We start from the raw sequence: 21,800 nt of genomic DNA on the forward strand, positions 1-21,800 counted from the left end.
ATGGGAAAAAATTAATTTGACTTGGCAAAAACCACACAAATCAGGAGGAGGAAGGATCTGACTTGATACACGTAAGGAGAAAAATAGGCAATGGACATTAAAAACCAACATGTAAAAGGTGAAAACATGTAAAGTATAAACCTCGAGAAATCAGAAAATGCAAATTTAAATGAAATACTAGCTTCTACCAATTAGACTGGCAAACATAAAGTTGGGTAGTTCTTAGTATTGTGGGGATATAAAGGGAAATACTCATGCCTTACTGAAGGGGATTTACTCATGGAACTAGGTGTCTAAATATGCTACAATCTAAACATCTCATTCTTGGGATATATCTATACACCAAAGGAACCTTCCCATAGGTAATATTATAAATGGTACTGTTTGTAGTATCAAGGAGATGGACAACTAGGTCTATCTCACTAGGTGAGTAGAAACGTAAAATATGATGGATGTTCACAGCAGAACATTAAGTAGTGACTATAAGTAGCATACAAAAGCAACATGAGTTTATGTGTAAAGGTATTTAGTAAAGTTTTGCCTCCGGTAACGCTGCGGTAACATTCCACAGAGAGCATAAAATTCTGGATAAAATACAAAAGACAACTTTCTATCAGAAAGCACTGAAAAGTAACCAAAATTAGGCAAAACCAGAGAAGTTAAGACTTAGAGGAATGGAATGGCACTGGTTCAGTAACCCCGTTTTTCCTATGTTGACCTGAAGGCAGGCCCCAACTGGTATTTGGTTGGCTAGACCTCAAACAGAAATTGGCAATCTTACTAGCTTGAAAAATAAGAGGAAAGACTTTGAAGGTATCACAAGAGCTAAAAGTGAGTGAAGAAGAAACAATCCCAGAAAAGAAAGAGAGACAGAATATCAACTTCTGCAATTAAACTGCTCAAATTCCTGGTTTACCACTGAACTACACAGGAACACAGCAGACGTCCAGCAGCCTAAAAGAACTAAAGAAAGAGAGATTTAGCTGCTGTCCACCACAGGGATGACAAAGTTTAGTGTGTGACTTGAGCAAAGTTAAAACTGCTATTAAAACAAAAAATCAACTTCAGAAAAATATAACAAAGTCACTCTTCACAACACATTATTCATGATACCCAGGATAAAATTATCAGGCTTGTAAGAATCAGGGAATTTTTACACATGTTCAAAAGAAAAAGAAATGAATGAAAATCAGCCATGAAATAATTCAGATGTTGCAATTTGCAAATAATTTTAAAGCAGCTATTTTAATGAAGTTCACAAATGAAAAAGAAAATAATCAGTAAGGAATGGACAAAAAAAGCCAAAGCACAGAAAAATAAATTAAAAGAGAAACAAAAGGAAATTCTCAAACTGAAAAATACAAATTTAAAATTTTTAAAAAAGAAAAAAGTTGCTGAAGGACTGAGCAGATTAAAGACTTTAGAAAAATGAACAAATTTGAAAAGAGGTTGGCAGAAAGTATCCAGACTGAAGCAAAACAGACAAAAAAGGAAAAAAAAAAAAGCCATCCAAGATGTACAAGATAATAACAAAATATCTACCATACCCATAACAGGAGTCCAAGAAGGACAGAAAGAATGGGGCAGAGAAAATATGGACAATATAATGGCTGAGAACTTTTCATAATGGATGACATTAAATCCTATATCCAAAAGACCAGGAAAAACACTGGTAAAAATATAAACGAAAAACCAATACCTAAGTACATCATAGTCAGATACTTAAGAAAAATGTTAAAAAGAACCTTGAAAGTAGCCAGAAAAAAACCACAAAATACGAAGGATACAAGAATGACAGACAACTTTATGTAATCATATCAGTGATCAAATTAAGTATAAATGGACTAGATATTCAAACAAAGAACAATAGAGACTGCCAGAACAGATTACAAAAGTGAAAGAAAGCCATGAACATAATATAAGATTTGCACTTTTTCCTATAAGGACTCAAATAGACTGAAATAAAAGGATGAAAAACATACGATGTAAATTCTAAACATCAGAAAGCTGAAGTGATTAGATTCAGATCACATTAAGAAGGCTTCAAGACAAAGCACTGCCAGAGATGAAGAGGAATATTTCATAATGATAAAGGACATATCAGGATGACATAACAATAACAAAGCTTTTTAAAAAAATGAGAAGGCTGACAGATTTAATGCTGATAAAATACTATTTGTCTATAAAATTTATTCCAGTTTCACCAACTGTCCCACTTTTCTGGTCCAGGATCTAATTCAAGATTCCACACTGTGTTCAGTTAGCATGTGTCTTTACCATCCTCTAACCTGAGACAGACACTCAGTCTCTGACTTTTCATTACCTTGATATTTAAAGTACTAGCTGATTATTTTGAAGAATGTACCTTTCAAACTAGTAAGTACCTTGTGGAAAGATATTCAACATTTCTCATACATTAATTAAAATTCCACAGAAATAAAGAGGTGTCCCCTTTCCCCCACTTATTTATTCAACTATTCATTTATAGCAACATGAGCTAATATATTTTATTTTGTAGTGAACACATTATAATTATTTGTTCCTAAACTTGTGTCCGATTCAGTGATTAGAAACCCTATTCCCCTCAAGTTGGCTCCTGAATCTTTTCGCGTGCCTCATCATTTTTTGAGCGCTCCCTTACTTTTTGGCACCATGAAATATTCCAGGGCTCATCTTGTAGGTTCCCTCCCTAAGCTCTGGAATCACACACTTCTCCCCAAGAATTTTTGATTTCTTTCACTGAAGAATCAAATTTAGAAACAAAGATCTGGATGCTAGAACATTCACTGCTGTGGAGGGGGGCCTTGCTTCTAGGCACTCACAGCAAACAGAGCTGGGAAATATATTAATGTATACACAACACATACACATACACACATACTCTTCCATCTGTATCTATTTCTATTCAACTCTCAATTTCTGTAAATAACCGTATATTTAGTTTTTACTCCAATTCCAATCCAATACCACAGAGTTCAGTCTAGCCTTTTTCTTTTCTTACTTGGTAAGTTCTCCAACAGTGAAAATCTAGTCCTCATTATTCATAATACATTTACTTAGGGATAAGCAAATATCCTTAATGCCAAATTCAGACTTAAATTGAAGAAATTAGGGAAAACCACTAGACCACTCAGTTCAGTTCAGTCGCCCAGTCGTGTCCGACTCTTTGTGACCCCATGAACTGCAGCACGCCAGGCCTCCCTGTCTATCACCAACTCCCGGAGTCTACCCCCTTATGACTACACAGCAGAAGTGACAAATAGATTCAAGGGATTATATCTGGTAGACAGAGTGCCTGAAGAACAATGGACTGAGGTTCAAGACACTGTACAAGAGGCAGTGATCAAGACCACTCCTAAGAAAAAGAAATGCGAAAATGCCAAACAGTTGTCTGAGGAGGCCTTACAAATAGCTGAGAAAAGAAGAGAAGCAAAAGGAAAAGCAGGAAAGGAAAGATATACCCATTTGAATGCAAAGTTCCAAAGAATAGCAAGGAGATAATTAAGAAAGCCTTTCTCAGTCATCAATGCAAAGAAATAGAGGAAAATAATAGAATGGGAAAGACTAGAGATCTCTTCAAGAAAATTAGAGATACCAAGGGAACATTTCATGCAAAGATGGGCACAATAAAGGACAGAAATGGTATGGACCTAACAGAAGCAGAAGACATTAAGAAGAGCTGGCAAGAATACACAGAAAAACTATACAAAAAAGATCTTCATGACCCACATGACCCAGATAATGACAATGGTGTGATTACTCACCTAGAGGCAGACACCCTGAAATGCAAAGTCAAGTGGGCCTTAGGAAGCAACAATATGAACAAAGCTAGTGGAGTTGATGGAATTCCAGTCGAGTTCTTTCAAATACTAAAAGATGATGCTGTGAAAGTGCTGCACTCAATATGCCAGCAAATTTGGAAAACTCAGGAGTGGCCACAGGACTGGAAAAGGTCAGTTTTCATTCCAATCCCAAAGAAAGGCAATGCCAAAGAATGTTCAAACTACTGCCCAATTGCACTCATCTCACACGCTAGCAAAGTAATGCTCAAAATTCTCCAAGCCAGGCTTCAACAATATGTGAACTGTGAACATCCAGATGTTCAAGCTGGATTTAGAAAAGGCAGAGGAACCAGAGATCAAATTGCCAGCATCCGTTGGATCATCGACAAAGCAAGAGAGGTCCAGAAAGACATATACTTCTGCTTTATTGACTACACCAAAGCCTTTGACTGTGTGGATCACAACAAACTCTGGAAAATTCTTAAAGAGATGGGAATACCAGACCACCTGACCTGCCTCCTGAGAAATCTGTATGCAGGTCAAGAAGTAACAGTTAGAACTGGATATGGAATAACTAACTGGTTCCAAATCGGGAAAGGAGTACATCAAGGCGGGATATTGTCACCCTGCTTATTCAACTTATATGCAGATTACATCATGTGAAATGCTGGCCGGATGAAGCAGAAGCTGAAATCAAGATTGCTGGGAAAAATATCAATAACCTCAGATATACAGACGATACCACCCTAACGGCAGAAAGCGAAGAACAACTAAAGAACCTCTTGATGAAAGTGTAAGAGGAGAGTGAAGAAGTTGGCTTAGAAGTCAACATTCAAAAAACTAAGATCATGGCATCAGGTCCCATCACTTCATGGCAAATAGATGGGGAAACAGTGGAAACAGTGAGAGATTATTTTTTTGGGCTCCAAAATCCCTGCAGATGGTGACTGCAGCCATGAAATCAAAAGACGCTTGCTCCTTGGAAGAAAAGCTATGACCAATCTAGACAGCATATTAAAAAGCAGAGACATTACTTTGCCAACACAGGTCTGTATAGTCAAAGCTATGGTTTTTCCAATAGATGTGAGAGTTGGATTATAAAAAAAAAGCTGAGAGCCAAAGAATTGATGCTTTTGAACTGTGGTACTGGAGAAGACTCTTGAGACTCCCTTGGACAGAAAGGTGATCCAACCAGTCAATCCTAAGGGAAATCAGTCCTGATCCTGAAGCTGAAACTCTAATACTTTGGCCACCTGATGTGAAGAACTGACTCATTTGAAAAGACCCTGATGTTGGGCAAGATTGAAGGGGGAAGGAGAAGAGGACAACAGAGGAGGAGATGGTTGGATGGCATCACTGACTTGATGGACATGAGTTTGAGTAAGTTCCGGGAGTTGGTGATGGATAGGGAAGCCTGGGGTGCTGCAGTCCATGGGGTCGCAGAGTCAGACATGACTGAGCAACTGAACTGAACTGAATAGTTACATAAAAGTTACAGAATTTTTATCCATATTCCTGTGAGAAAGTAACTGTAGTTGAAGATTTGTTTACAGTTCTTTTCTCTCTAGCATCTACGATGATGATTTGCTTTTACCTTTAGCTCTATTATTACAAGGCATGATATTAACATATTTCCTAATACTCAATCAACTTTGTATTCTCTGAATGAATACCACTTGCTCATAGTGTATTTGTTTCATGAGGTAATGGATCGTTTGCTAATATTTTATTTAGTATTTTTATACCAACATTCATCAGTGATAACAGTGTGTACATTCATTCTTTTTTGTACTGTATCAGGTTTAAGTATCAATGTTACATATACTTTCTTCAAAAATGAATGAGGGAAAACTCTGTGTGAAAGTTCTTCAAAAATTTTAACAGAATTACCATATGACCCAGTAATTCTACTTCTGAGTATATATCAAAAAAAAAAGAGAAAGAAAAAATGAAAGCTGGAACAAAAACAGGTATCTGCACACTCATGTTCATAGCAGCAATATTCTTAACAGCCAAAAGCTGAAAATCAACTGACAGATGAATGGATAAACCAAATGTAGTGTACACATACAATGAAGTATTACTCAGCCTTAAAAAGGAATGGAATTCTGGCACATGCTATAGTATACACAAACCTTAAAGACATTATGCTAAGCGAAATAAGCCAGACACAAAAAGACAAATACTGTACCATTCCACTTACATGAGGTGCCTGGAATAGTCAAACTCATAGAGACAAAACGTGGAATAGTGGTTGCTAGGGGCTGTAGGGAGGGAGGAATGAGGAATTATTCTTTATTGGGTACAGAGGTTCAGCTTGGGAAGATGATCAAGTTTTAGAGATGGACAGTGGTGATAGCTGCACAATAAAGTGAATGTACTTAATGCCACTGAACGAATGGTTTAACAAATAGCTAAAATGGTAAAATTTATGTCATGTACATTTCACAATAAAATAAAAAAGACATCAAAGAACTATGGTCCATAAGTGATTTTTAGAGTCAGACTTTTGTTTCTATTTTATCTCAAAAATACACAATAGAATCAGTAAGTGCAGAAAGAACTTTATGATCAAACACATGTCTCTCAAGGTCAGGCAGAAAGCTATTTATAAGCCCCTGATTATCCTGTTCAAAAAAAGGAGAAAGAAATTAGAAAGCTTTTCTCCTTTTCTAATGCTCTGGAACAATGTACAGAGTACTTGAATTATCTGGTCTTTGAAGGTTTGGTAGAATTCTCCTGTAAAACCAACTGGGCATGGTACTTTCTGTGTGGCATTACTTTTCTCTTTTCATGAAAAATGGATTTTTATAACTTTTATAACTCTAATGAGGTCAATTTTGCTAGTCTGTACTTCCCTGGGAAATAGTCTACTTCATTTACGTTTTGAAATCCATCCACATAGAGGTCTGCAAAGTAGTCTCATATGATTATTCTAATTTCTTCTGTACCCATGGTCATCTTATTTTGTGTATCTGTGGTTTACCTCATTTATCCACTTAATCAAGTTAGTCTGTGATTTATCTATTTTGTTAATTTTTTCTAGAATAAAAACATTTTGACTTCATTTCATTAGATCTACCACTTTTCTCTTTTAATACCATTAATTTCTTTTTAAAAAAATCTTTCTTCCTCACAATATTGTTTTCCTTACATTGATTTTTGTTTTGTTAACACATTTCCTTACACTGAACTAACCTTGAATTCATGGAATAAACCCTAGGTAATCAGGACATACTTACTGCATCTTTAAATGTTTGCTTAAATTTTTCTTTCTTTAGAATTTTTGGACTTCTATAATATGCATAAATGAAACCAGTCTATAATGTTTCAGTAGTAACTATGGCTGGATAGTTAGAAGGCAAGGTTAACAATGAAACTAGTAATTCTTACCAACAGTGTTATTCATAATAACATTATTTATAACTATCTCTCACAGGAGAATAGTTAAATTAGTTACACTACATCTCTGCCAAGGGATGTAATACAGATCAACATGTATAATAAGGAATGATTTCCAAAATATAATACTAAGTTTAAAAAAATAAACCAATTTAAATAAGATCAAGAGAGAACATACATAATGGGCTATTATTTCAATAAAATAAAATATATGCAAACATACATATAGATTTGCTTATATATACAACAAGTTTCTCTGGAAGGATATATAAACACTGATAATGGTAGTTGGTAGCTTTTGGCAGGGGACTAGATGGCCAGGGAAAAACAGTGAGAAGGATACTTCACTGTGTATTCTTTCAGGCACTTTCATTTTGGATTATCTATTCAAAAATAAGTAACACTAATAACAAAATTAAAAGGGAGAAATCCTTTACCTTTAATCTTTTAAGTTTATTTAGAATTTAGATGGTGACCTATTCAAGTCATTTCATAAATAATCAAGAAAAAGAAATGAAAGCCATTAATACTAATAGGAAAAAATGATACTATGGGGGGGGTCTCAGCTAATAAAATGAGAAAGATAAATTAATGATATAAATATCTAAGAATAAATCATAATAATTAAAAGATGTTTGTTCCTTGGAAGGGAAGCTATGACAAATGTAGACAGTGTAATTAAAAGCAGAGACCTCACTTTGCCAACAAAGGTCCGTATAGTCAAAACTTTGGTTTTCCCAGTAGTCATGTACAGATGTGTGAGAGCTGGACCATAATGAAGTCTGGCACCGAAAAATTGATGCTTTCAAATTGTGGTGCTTGAGAGTCCCTTCGACTGCAAGGAGACCAAATCAGTCCATCCTAAAGGAAATCAACCCTGAATATTTATTGGAAGGACTGATGCTGAAGCTGAAGCCCCAATACTTGGACCACCTGATGTGAAGAGCCAACTCACTGGAAAAGACCCTAATGCTGGGAAAGACTGAAGGAAACAGGAGAAGGGGGCAACAGAGGATGAGACGGTTGGATGGCATCACCAACTCAACAGACATGAGTTTGCACAAACTCCAAGAGATGCTGCAGTCCTTGGTGTCACAAAGAGTCTGATACAACTTAGTGAGTGAACAACGACAAGGATGGGAACAACTTAAGTGTCTGTCTACAGATGGGATCGAGAAAATGTGGTATATGAATACAATGGAATGGTATTTCACCATTAAAATTAGAAGGAAATCTTGTCATTTGTGACAGCATGGATAAACCTGGAGTAAGTGAAAAAAACCAGGCAATGAAAGATAAATGCTATACAGTGTCACTTCTGTGTGGATTCTTTTTAAAAAGCGATGAGGTGGGGGCTGGATCTTCTAGAAGAGAGGATTTGCACGTGTCTCCAGGAGGTGAGATGGAAGAAACAGGGAGAGGTTGGTAAAAGGGTACAAACTTTTATTTGTAAGATAAATAAGGTCTGAGGGTCAAACATATAATATAATGGCTACTGCTGATAACAATGTATTGTACAACTGAAGTTTGTGAAGAGAACTAAAATGTCCTCAATGCTCCACTTTGAAGGTGTGAGGTGATGGGTGTGTTAATAATTCAGTGGGGGGAAATCACACATATATCAAATCATCACATTGTACACTTTAGATAGGTAGGTAAGTCTGTTTTCCTTAATTTTTCATCTGAAAATAAAAATCCTTGTTATAAGCACTGAAGCAGAGATTTCTCAATCCTTTCATCCGCTTATAGTGTCAGCTTCCTACCATCTAATAATTACATACTCTGCCTAGAACGAATTTTTTTGGTTTTGTTTTGTTTAATCTTAATGGGCACTGAAATTTATCAAATGAAAGAATCAGTAGGGGAAGGGCCCTGTCCCCACATTACCTTCATAAGATTCAAAACAATTAATACCAACAGATGACTCACCAGAAACAATGAAAACCAGAGGACAATGGAATGTAATTTTTAAAGCAGTCATATAAAATAATAAAACTAGAATTCCATCTCCAGCCAAAAAAACACTCATTAAAAAGAATGGTTAGATAACATCTGTTTTACCTAATGAGCGATGAGGGAAATCTCACTAAGAGCTATGAAAGCTGGGGGGAAAAAAATCAGAGCTCATCCTTTAGAAGGCAACAGAAATCTCCTGAGGCAATGAAAGCAGAAGGAGCTAAGGCTCCAGAGAAAGAACTTTGGAGAAGCAGCTTATTTCTATAGCTGCTTTCACCCTGGGGCCTTTACTGATTCAGCAGTTGACAAGGAGGCAGTGATTAGCACTGGCAGGTAAAGACTCTGCTCCACAACATGCACGTGATTCTCAAACGCACCCTCTTAAGCTGGATAAAATCCCTATATTAGTAGAGTATCCAAACCTGACTGTGCACCAATTCTGACTCAGTAGACATACACACACCTGTGTGCATGTGCACAAGGAGGGTGGGGGGAGAAACCACAGCAGATGGAGGTGTCCAGCAATCAGATGTTAATTTTTTTTTTAGACCACCTCATGGTGGCTCTGAAACAAAACAGACCTTAGAAATTATCTAGAAATATAACAGTACTTTATTTTCCTAAAAAGCTGTTATAAAAATTATATTCTGGGTAAACTATGATTACGGCAGGAAATGGTAGCCCACTCCAGCATTTTTGTCTGGAAAATCCCATGGACAGAGGAGCCTGTGGGCTACAGTCCATGGGGTTACAAAGAATTGGACATGACTGAGCACAGCACAACAGCAGCAAACTATGATTACCTAATATTTAGCCTCACACCAACTTATGCTTGATTTTCCATACCACTGCCTGTGCTATGCTTAGTCGCTCAGTCATGTCCAACTCTTTGCAGCCCCATGGACTGTAGCCTGTCAGGCTCCTCTGTTCACAGAATTCACCAGGCAAGAATACTGGAGTGGGTAGCCTATCCCTTCTTCAGGGGATCTTTCCAAATCAGGAATCAAACCCAGGTCTCCTACATTGCAGGCGGATTCTTTACCGACTGAGCCACCAGGGAAGCCCAAAAATACTATGGAGTATTAGGAGTGGGTAGCCTATTCCTTCTCCAGGGGATCTTCCCACCCAGGAATTGAACTGGGGTCGCCTGCATTGCAGGTGGATTCTTTACCAGCTGGGGAAGCCCATACCACTGCTTACCTAGACTAAATGTTTATGTGTTATACCCTATATCATGTAACTAAGCAAATTCTGCCATATATAAAAATATGTTCTAAAATAGCTTTTTAAATATAGCAGCCAGGGCTTCCCTGGTGGTCCAGTGATTAAGACTCTGCACTTCCACTGTGGGGGTCACAGGTTCCATCCCTGGTCAGGGAACTAAGATCCGACATGCCCTGCAGCACAGCCAAAAAAAATTAAATATAGCAGCCATAAAAGTACTGGTGACATAAATGACATAAAGAGGTTACTAATATGCTTTTCAAATGGTGATATACGGAAGGGATATTTCAATCTTAATAAAAAGTGAAACTAAGAACAATGCATTATAACAACCATCTATAACATTCTGAAAAGAAACCTAGGCATTTCACATCAAGAATATGAGAAAGCTTCTCAAATACAGCCATTTAAGGCTGCAGATAGTTTGAGTTTAATGCGTTCTTTGTATACAACAGGAACTCTGTGTAATAACTGTAACATGAATGCAAAATCTTGACCACATTTAATGAGTATTATGTAAGTAGTGCCCAGAACTCCATTATCTGTGTATCTGATTCCATTTAAAATGGTATGAGTGTTTTAAAGCAAGCTAAGTTAAAACACTTACCTGGGTTTCATATAAGTGGGCAATGTGAAATTGAACTGCAAAGATGAGAAAATAAGTCAACAACTGTATTACAGTAGTGTTTGGATAAATTTAAGTAAGAATATAAAATGTAAAATATAAACACTATCTCTGCTGCATAGATTTAAGTAATTTCAGAACATAATTTATTCTTAATAAAATATACAAGCATACAAGAACATGAAAAGAAACTACATGTATTCATTATTGGTCATTACTAAATTCTGTCAATGTAATTATTAAAATTAACATTAAAATCTGTAGCAAGTGAGTATACTTAAAGTTCAAATGGCAACATTAAACAGATATAAAATATAACTTTTATAATCTATACATTTCACAAGATGGTATTTAAAACCTCAGTTAAAACTCAAAAAAGAAAGTATTTGATTAAAACAATGAAAAATACTCTTTTTAGTTATATATTTCATTACATATTTCATACTAATGTTTACAAAGATGTCACAATAAGTTGCATTTCTCTATCAGTTCTTCAAAAAAATTTTTTAAAAGATCAAACCACTTGGAAAGCAAGAATAATAAAGAATACCAACATTAACAAGTACCTCTGGAAAATAAAAAATATACGTATTTCAGCTTTTATTTCCAGCTCTTCCTGATACTGCACCACCAGAATATGAATGATTCAATGAAAGCAACAATGAATCAGGAATCAAAACTGGATTCTGGCTTACTTAAATAATGATTTTCATCCTCCAATGACAAATCGTTTTTTTAAAATGTTTGATCTACCTGTATTTCATGGTTGGCTTTCAAGGAGTCTGGGAGCTTTTCAAAATTATATGTATAATATGTATCTGGATCTTTAAAAATAAGGTCTATAGCTATCATCAAATTCTCATTGGTATCATAAACTTAACTCTCACACTGACTCCCATAACTGTAAGATTCACCTGAAATGCTAGTTAAAAATAGAGATCCCTGAGATTGTATTCAGTGAGCCTGGGGCAAGGCCCGGAAAGGTACCTTTTTATTTAGTTCTGGTATTAACAAAGGATTTTGACACCTGTTCCCTAGAGCAGCACCTAAGAATAGCTAAAATAAATATGCATAAAGCCCAAAACAAAATATATAATGAACTTTAAAATCAAACATTTTTGGATCAAAAGTACTGCCCTCTTCATACATGTCATTAAATATCATTAAGCAGAGATGAGACAAAATAAAAATATCATTTTTAAAAAGATGAAAATCAACTTTTTGTGAAAAGTACATAATAAAAATAATAATAAAAAGGATATAAATATCCTCTCCCTTTACCTGTATCTGTTGAGTGGTTTTCTTATTTGCTAGTCCCCTTTTTCAACACAGCTCTCTTTGAGAGTTCTAGTACAAATCTCACCTGACTATATCATTAGAGAATGAGGAAGAGATGGAAAATATATGTTTATCTCCCCCCGCTCCCCGCCTTCTTACTCCTCTAAGAAAGGTGACATGGAAGAAAAGATAAGTAGCAATAAGGTAGCATTGTATTTCCATCCCAAAGTTCCTCCAGGCTCAACAAGGGCTTTCCTATCCCAGAAGTTACTAAATCCAGTATCATCCTTTCTGCTGTGAAAATCAATTTATATTTAAATTCTTAAAAGTCTTCTTTCAAAGTGGAACATAACCATACAGGTAAGAAAAAGCTCCACTTGGCAAGTCTCAATTAGAGGTAGAAATTTAACAAATATTGCCATGAAAGGTTCTGAAATTAAACTTTATTCAGAAATTAAGACATTTTTTAGAATTAATTAAATCTAGAGGAAACAATTTTATCCCAATGGGGCAATCGTATAAGTCTCTCATCACCATGATTCTACCTTTCAAAACACAAAGAGCAATTAACCCTTCTTAAAGGCTCTAGAAGCGGCAAGTATATGTGTTTTCTTAATGCATAAATGAACTGTGCAATCAAACAGAAATCTCTTACAGACTTTAAAAGCTCACGTCACTTTCTAAAATCTTCTGACCTTTGTAGTATGACAAAGTAACATGGAAGATTTCAAAAAACAAGTCTGTGGCTTACCTAAATAGGTGATGATATTAAAAAATCCAAAGAGAAGTAAGTTTTACAAAGATGATAAAGAGTCTGGTGTTTATAGTAATAATGTGTACCCAAAGTGAGTAGTCTATATTTGAGAGCGCTCTGTGAGACACCAGTCTTTATTATCATGGTTATCAAGTAGTTATGAAGTTATATAGTTAAAAATAAACTACCCACATCAACTGAACTATAATGGCATAATGTCTCTAAATAAAGCACATGCCTTCCATAAGAGTGACAAACCTTTTAGCACTCATAGTTCTGAGTCTGGGGAAATTCCTCAGTCCTGTGCAAAGCAGGACACTGGTCACTCTCCCTCTTATTTCCTTTCTCAGCAATCAAGAGAAAGAGAGCTGTGGTAAGCTCAAAAATGTATTCCTGATTGTTAGAACTGTCCTCTTCAAATTCCACAAGAAAGTATCTGCCCTCTGGTACTCATTCTACATAGGTGTTTCCCTTTCAGGTGCAATGATCTACAAGTAAGATTTCAGCTCCAGTAGAATAAAATAAGGATTTACAAAAATATTTAGTTTGAAAGTTATGAAACGTCCCTCAAAAGTTTAACATTCAAATTGACAAGTACGAATGAAAGTTAGTTTCTAGGCACTAGATATAATCAATTAAATGAAAATCAGATTTTTTTTTCTTATTCCCATAAAATAATTTTAAAGGGATCTTAGGGGTTTATATTTTAGATGGTTTATATAACCTGGATATAAAATTAAGGATACATAAATAAGTAAAAAAAAAAAAAAAAAAAGAACACTTCATAAATTAATATACCAATGAGTTAAATCCTTTTTCTCATTTAACCTCATCTTAGAAATGAAAATAGTGCTGCATTTGTTACCTTTCTACCGTTTGTTCTGGAAATACACTGATCAGTACTAAACCCTAAGTTTCATTTAAAGGAAACAATTCTTTTAAGTTTTCTCAGAAAACTGCATTTAGTAGAATTATGAGACAATTAGTCTGGTCTAGATAATGACTTAATCAATACTATATCTTATTTCATCTTATATGCAAGTTATATTCAAATTTCTACAGTTTTTTCACTGAGTCAATCATTTGGAGGCATTTTTACCACTGTGACTACTAACTCTTCATTAAACTCCTTTCTATATGCTTAAAAAAATGAAGCTGCTTATAGCAAACTATTGACTTTGTAAAATCTAGAATCGTTTGATTTATCTGAAATTTTCATGAAGAATGATTCAATTTTTATGCACTCTAATTAACTGAAAAATCTCACCACACTATGCATGATGTTTAAAAACTATAACAGAAAGTCAAAAGTATATCCTCGTCATTACCAATCATTTTAATTCACAAAGTATGAATCAGTGAACTAACACACGAATCTTTGTACACTCAGATTTCTGAAAAGACTGGAAATCCTGTTTTTCACCTCCCTAAGTCATCTACAATGTAATTAATATACAAATAATCAATCTTGTTCACTAGTACAGATAATTTTAATTCAACAACCCAGTTCACTAGCATATTTATTTTAGACACACATTGTTCACAATAAAATACCTGGTCTCACATATTCCATTTGTACAAATAGTTATGGCAACAAATATAGTTAGATTCAACAATTCCAGGGGAAAAAATTACACAGGATTCATGACTATTATTATTATCTGCATGAAGTGATCTGAACACATGCAGAAAACTATGGTACTTAATAATACTTACTTTCAGCATTGGACAAAGTGCAGGGATTACAGTCAACCAAAGCTAACTGAAAATGCTGCAAGAGAGAAAATTAATGCACTAAAAATCAGTCATATAAGATAATTTTCAGGTATATAAGCTTTAATATAATTATGAAACTATGCTATGCAAATAAAACATACTAGACAACCAACTAGCATTACTTTGAACATTTATTGCTGAGAACAAACAGACTGCTGCATTATTTTCTTTGAACAGTTGAGAGTAGAGATTTGGCATAAGAATTAACTTGATATCAACTTATCCTATGTAAATTTGTTTATATGGAAAAAAGAATCAGGTTTTTAAGTCTTCTAGTAAATAGGAAGTGTTAGTTACTGAACACTTCAAACAGAACACATCGTTATTTTAAAAACTGAAAGTAAAAGTTCAATGGTGTTAATGGATTAAATACCACTGTGCTTATCTCAAAATAATATATACATTTTTTTTTAGTTTTATTTTTTTTCCATTTATTTTTATTAGTTGAAGGCTAATTACTTTACAATATTGTAGTGGTTTTTGCCATACATTGACATGAATCAGCCATGGAATATATACATTTTTTAAAATGACTATGAGAATTATCATAAAGGGTAAAACTATTTGCCCCTACTGATTTTTCAATAATTATTATATTTAGAGTCTGTTAAAAGTATTTGAAGTATCACAAAGAATGCATCAAATAGCCACACAAAACCATCCCACATAAAGAAAACCACTGGTTTTCTAAACCTAAAGGGAGATGAGGGACTAGGGTGGGGATGGCATGACCTCATAGTTTCATTTACAGCATCCACTTGTAATAATATTGCATAAGCCTGTCCCCCAGACAAAAAAAAAAAAAAAAGAAACAAAAACAAAATACATGTCAAACTCAAGGCGTAACGCTAATCTTTAAGAATACAAATCATCATCAAGAACACTGGGTGCCGGGGACTTCCCTGGTGCTCCAGTGGTTACGACTATGCTTCCAATGTAGGGGGCTCAGGAGTTATCTGTGGTCTGAGAACTCTGATCCCATAATCTGTGCAATATAGTCAAAAAAACCAATGGGGTGCGATCTGGCATCAAGTTTATCAACACTGAGCTGGCTATATAAATATAATTAGGAAAAGACAAACCAGTACTATAGTTAGTATGGAATATTTAAAAAAAAAAATTTTTTTAAAGGTGGGGCTTCCTTGGTAGCTCAGCAGGTAAAGAATCCACCTGCAATGCAGGAAACACGGGTTTGATCCCTGAGTCAGGAAGATCCCCTAGAGAACTACTGAGGGTACATGTGCAGCAACTACTGAAACCTGTGAGCCCTAGAGCCTGTGCTCTGCAACAAGAGAAGCCCTCACACTGCAACTAGAGTAGCCTCAGCTCACCGCAACTAGAGAAAAGCCCGTGCAACAGTGAAGACCCAGCACAGTCAGAAACAAATAAACAATAATAAATAAAAAAGGTTAAGTCTCTGAATTCTTCTAAAAGATATTTCCAGAAATACATATTCAAAATTTCCAAGCCTCCAAATTTTTACCATTAAAAGTAATCAAAAGCCAAAAGTACAAAACAATTTTCTAAAAATCACCATTTCTATCCACAAGCCAAATGTCTAAAGAGTTGTCTTTTTTCAACTGCTGGAAAAACTGAAAACTGATACCTATAATGACAACTTCTAGATGTAAGCCCAAAAGGAACTTAAAACTTTCTATATCAAGGGAGAGAGTCATCAGCAAGCTTTTAGTACTGTATTTCAACACAGAATCAACAAAACTGCACTTGGTCAGTCAGAACCCTCAGTTAACAAAAATAGACTAATGTCAGTTACCCAGTATTACAATGAAACAAAGATTAGAAGGCATAATTTCGTATGAACTAGTAGTTATTCACAAATGTCTGTTATATGCATGCATAATTACTGTAGCCTACATCTGCAGTACTCAATATTTAGAGGTTGTAATATTCTGAATGAGCAAGCTATTAACAAAATGACTATGACCCTTAAATATTAAATATTTAATCCATTCAACGACTACTTCAAGACCCTATAATGTCCTTAGGACAATGAAGATACTAGGGACACAATGACAATCAAAAGTGAAAAAATATTTGCCATCATTTACAGAACGGGGAAAAAAAAAAAAATCCAACATCTGAACACTTTGAGAACTGCTTTTACTCTCCCCTGGCCTACAAAGCAGATGGTATGTCCTCAAACATCCTTTAATGTGCTACCATAGCAATAGAAAACAGACTATTTTAAAAAGTGAGTACTACGAAAGCAAAGCACATTTTATAACCAGTTGTTTTCCTCTAGATAAAAAGAGGCACAGCAGCCACACATTCAGATTGTACTACATTTCTAAGTCTAAGCTATCCTGCCAGCATTAATAAGACAGGGGCTTCTCTGGTGGCTCAGTGGTAAAGAATCCGCCTGCCAATGCAGGAGATGCAGGTTTGATCACCGGATTGGGAAAGAAGGAAATGGCAACCCACCCCATTCTTGCCTGGAAAATACCATAGACAGAGGAGCCTGGCGGGCTACAGTCCATGGGGTCGCAAAAGAAGTCAGCCAGCAACAAAACAACAACAAAAGACAGAACTTTCCTGAGTCAAAGGATGCAAACTGACCAGCCAAGAAAACACCATTTAAGATAGCAATATTTTAGTTTCACTATTCCACTGAAATCTCACAAAGAGCAAAGAGACGCATTATTCAAATCGCCCAATCTACATTTCATCTATCAATACTGAAGGTCCTGTAATGAAGTCTGGCAGAAGTAGTTCTGGACTACATAATTATTAATCGATTTTAAAATCAGCAATGAAGTCACTGATGCACCATTTCAAACCCAAAACATTATGAAATATCAAACATTTCCAAACCACAATGATACGTAAAAATTAACTCTGCAAGAGTGCACATATTCAAAAACAGGCATGAGAATGAAAAAACTTACAGAATAATTAAGTTTATCAAACTAAGTACAGCCACATAAAACCACCCCACATAACAAAAATCACTGATACACCTTTGAGTAAACTAAAGGGAGATGAGAGACTAGGTTGGGGACGGTATGACTTCATAGTTTCATTTCTAGTATCTAAACTGGATGTAAAATAGATGTATTTTTAACACATAAGTCAGCAAATAACTATCAGCTATGATAATCAGCCCCAAACCTGAAGATACCATGGTAAAATATCTAGCACCCATCCTTGCAACTAACAGAAAGAGCTAGGAAATATACCTCATACTGAAATATTGCAGTACTGAAACTGACTACTGCTGTGTGAAATAGTTACCACCCAATGAAGGCTTCTGCAGTACAAAGACTATCACAAACCTCAAGGCAGAAAGCATTCTATAGAAAACTAATTTCAAAGCAAGATTTACCTACAGCATTTTTTCCTAATGTTACTGTGATTTCCTTTTAATAGAGCCTTTCTGGTGCAATTTAATACAAGGTTCAATTCATTACAATTTCTGTTGACATCATTATCACCAAAGTAACTTTTTCTTTAAAAAGCTTTGACTTGTTCAATATTTCAAAATAACTTTTCAGTACTTTGCTTTCTATAGACTAAAGAACTAGATTTTTCCCTCCAGATAGACATGAAAGTTGATATAATTAACACATAAAACACCAATTTCAAGACTTTATTTCTCTTTCAAAAGGTTTTACTTCTAGTTGTATAGTCTCTGATTATCTTACCATCTTTTCAGTTGTAGAACCCTTCAACTATGTTCCCAAACTTGAAGATAAGCAGTGAGATAACTTTTCATTATTGACAAGTTATGGCTGTATGTATAAATTATTAATTTGGAGCCATGTGTGGATTCCAGATTCAATCTCCAGATTCAACGTGTGATTCAGTGGGTTGAGGACAATACCTTATGAACCAGATAAAAACCTCTACGACTTATTCCAATGCAGAGTCAGGGTTAAAAGCCAATATTTAAAACTTGCAAATTGTGTGCTTACCCCCCAAAGCCTTTACTTCAGTCTATAGAGACAAGGTACTTTGTAGTCAATACTGCTATCTGTTAAAGCAAATTCTGCTTTTTAGTAGTAAAATGTTTGCAACCGGTTTTTACTCTACACCAAGCACTCCGTTATGGCTATGCGTGCGGGTGTGCTCAGCTACATCCAATTCTTTGGGACCTCATGGACTGTAGGTCGCCAGGCTCCTCTGTCCATGGGATTATACCTGTTAAGAACATTGGGGGTGGGTTGCCATTTCCCCCTCCAGAGGATCTTCCCAACACAAGGATCAAACCCGCATCTCCTGCAGCTCCTGCATTGTTAGATTCTTTAGCACTGAGTCAGCATCTGCTCAACTGAATAAAAGGCTCACTGAAATTAATGTCCTAATAAAAGTTTAAAAGACAATTCCATAGCAGAGTCCAAAAGATATAGATGAGGGAAGAATAGAGATCCTTCAAGCTGAGGAAACAATGTCTGTTTACACAGCGTTTACGAAACAGGGTTTTATGAACCATTTAAGTGGGAGAATGGAAGGTTTGTCAGGTACTCTTATAGGTCAAAGGCAAATTATTTTTTCTTTTTTTACAGATTGCCAGAATTATGAAAGTATGAATTAAAAAACCAACAAATTTCATTTCTAAAACTAGGGGAAATGCCTTAGAATTTGATGGTAATTACTTTAGGGATTAGGTCTCTGAAAATAAGATACTGTTCTAAAACTGGTAAGTTTCGGTAGCATTTGTGAGCCATGATACCTGGCCAAGTTGATCTGACTGAGATTCCCTCCAAGTTCCCAAACTCAGTTCTTCCATTCTCTTTATAATTCAAGATTATTACAACAGTTTCAAGGAGGAACTCTACTGCACCAATGACTAATAGCTAATGAATCCTAGCAATCGTCACTCCTTCTTTCAAGTTTATCAATATGGTCTCTTCCGAAACTGTCTTTCACACACACACACACACACACACACACAAAACAGTAAGGCAAAAGACATTCTATACTGAAGATGTTCAAAATCTAACTTCCAGCCCTTCTTTTTGGTTCCAAACTTCTGTCTATACCAACATCTGGTATCCCTCAGGTACTTCCAACTCAATATATTCCCAAATGACCCATTTCCATTTGGAGGCTTTTCATTTCCCAAACTCCAAACCTGCTGCTTTCTTTATCCCCTACTTTATTAACAGAAAAGCAAGTCAAGTCACTAAATGGGGACTCGCTACCCACACTGAAGTTGTCAGCAAATTAACTCCTTAAGATTCCTTAAGATCTCTAGGATGTGTTACCTTTTATCCATCCATCCATGCATCCATCCTGAGAACCAATTTATTCTACAGATCTTGCTCACCTTTCTTCCTGTAACTGTGTCCGACCTAGTTCTCAAATTTCTTTTTATCACATTTTATAAAAGTACAGGTACGCAACTGATTAGAAACTTTAAAACACTGGTTCTAGTGTATGTCAAATCTATGTACAGAATCAGAATATATACTGACTGAATTTTCAAGTTCTTTAAATCTAGCATACCATCTGTGTTCATATCAAAATAAGACTAACATGCACACAGATAACAAAGCTAACATGACATATATTTTATAAAGGGGATAATGTTACAATTTGCATTGTAAAATGTTGTTTAGAAACATAAGCTTAAAAAAATCATGACACTGGATACACTGAATGTTTCATAAAGCTGCATTTGAAGATCAAACATTATAACCACAAATTTAAGTAGTCATCCGTAAACACCAAAAAGTGCTTTTTGATTAGAAATGACTTCTTGAAGTTAAAATATATTTGAGGAGAGAAACCTGACACAGGAAACCTGTGCTTATCCCAACTGTTCAGTATCAAGAAAGGATGGTTACTGAACATCTATGAGCAGTCACGTCCTTTTCAAAAATGTATTTGAGGAACTGAAGTTCTTCTGCTATTTATACTACTTTGCACTTACAGGTATGTAATAGAACTCAGGGCAGAAATAAATATCAAAAGGAAAAATAAAACTGGGCAGGCAGATTGAAGTGGAGAAAGCATTAGTGGATAGATAAACCAATGAGCAGATCACCTCATACCAGATAATACACAAAAGTGCTAAAGTGCTAGGTCACTTTCAGTTGTGTCTGACTCTTTGCTACCCCATGGACTGTAGCCCACCAGGCTCCTCTGTCCATGGGATTCTCTAGGCAAGAACACTGGAGTGGGTTGCCATTTCCTTCTCCAGGGGGTCTTCCTGACCCAGGGATAGAACCCATTGTCTCTTATGTCTCCTGCACTGGCAGGCGGATTCTTTATCACTAGCTGGAAAGCCCCAGATAATACATAGAAAAGATTAAAAGGTAAAGTATAAGTTGATGAACAGTAGAAAAACGAAACAGCAAGGAAAAGATTTCTGTCCACAAATGAGGAAAAATGGACAGAAGACAAAGAGCAGTGACCATTCTCTGCCAAGACAGTGACATTATACTCAGGAGAAACCAAATTCCACTGCCAAAGTGGGAATTGGGGTGGTTGAAAGGTACAAACGTGAAACTAGCAGATAACTAGATTACAGTATAGAGATTACTGTATCAATGATACTGTACTATAAACTTCGAAGCTGCTAAGAGACTAGATCTTAATTGTTCTCACATACAAAAAAAAGATAATTAAAAAAAACAAACAAACCAAAAAAAAGATAATTATCTGGCATGACAGAGATGTTGTTAGGAAATGCTATGGTGATGATAATGTACCAAATCAACACATTGTACAAATTAAACTTACTCAAAGTTGCATGCCAATTTTATCTCAATAAAAAATCTAAAAATTTTAAAAGTCTAAAATTTTCAAACTGCCAATTAGAAGAGTTAAGTTATTGAGCAACTGAAGGAAGCAGGCCAGGAGTGGGTATAGAGAAATAATAGCAACTTTTATTATCTTTAGACAACTGAATGAATAAAAATATGCAGTTAAAGCTTCAACAAAAAATACTACAGATATATCTTAGAAACTTAAGGCCTGATTAAAATTAATTTAATAGCTGGTATTCAAATTCTCAGCAAATGTTTTTATAATACATAGT

At 35.4% G+C, this 21,800-nt stretch overlaps 1 protein-coding gene across 13 annotated transcripts in view; it reads right to left on the reverse strand.

The window, feature by feature from the left end:
* The window catches only part of KDM6A (lysine demethylase 6A), a 180,377-nt gene that overhangs the window by 64,606 nt on the left and 93,971 nt on the right, over window positions 1-21,800 (reverse strand). For all 13 annotated transcript variants that reach the window (XM_043896416.1, XM_043896413.1, XM_043896412.1 and 10 more), the window contains exons 7-8: window positions 14,738-14,792; window positions 10,972-11,006 (exon numbers count right to left, since the gene is read on the reverse strand). In XM_043896416.1, coding sequence (XP_043752351.1) covers window positions 10,972-11,006; window positions 14,738-14,792 — 90 coding nt within the window. The remainder of the gene's footprint in view (window positions 1-10,971; window positions 11,007-14,737; window positions 14,793-21,800) is intronic.

This window comes from Cervus elaphus, chromosome X, assembly GCF_910594005.1.
Source record: "Cervus elaphus chromosome X, mCerEla1.1, whole genome shotgun sequence".
NCBI lineage: Eukaryota > Metazoa > Chordata > Mammalia > Artiodactyla > Cervidae > Cervus > Cervus elaphus.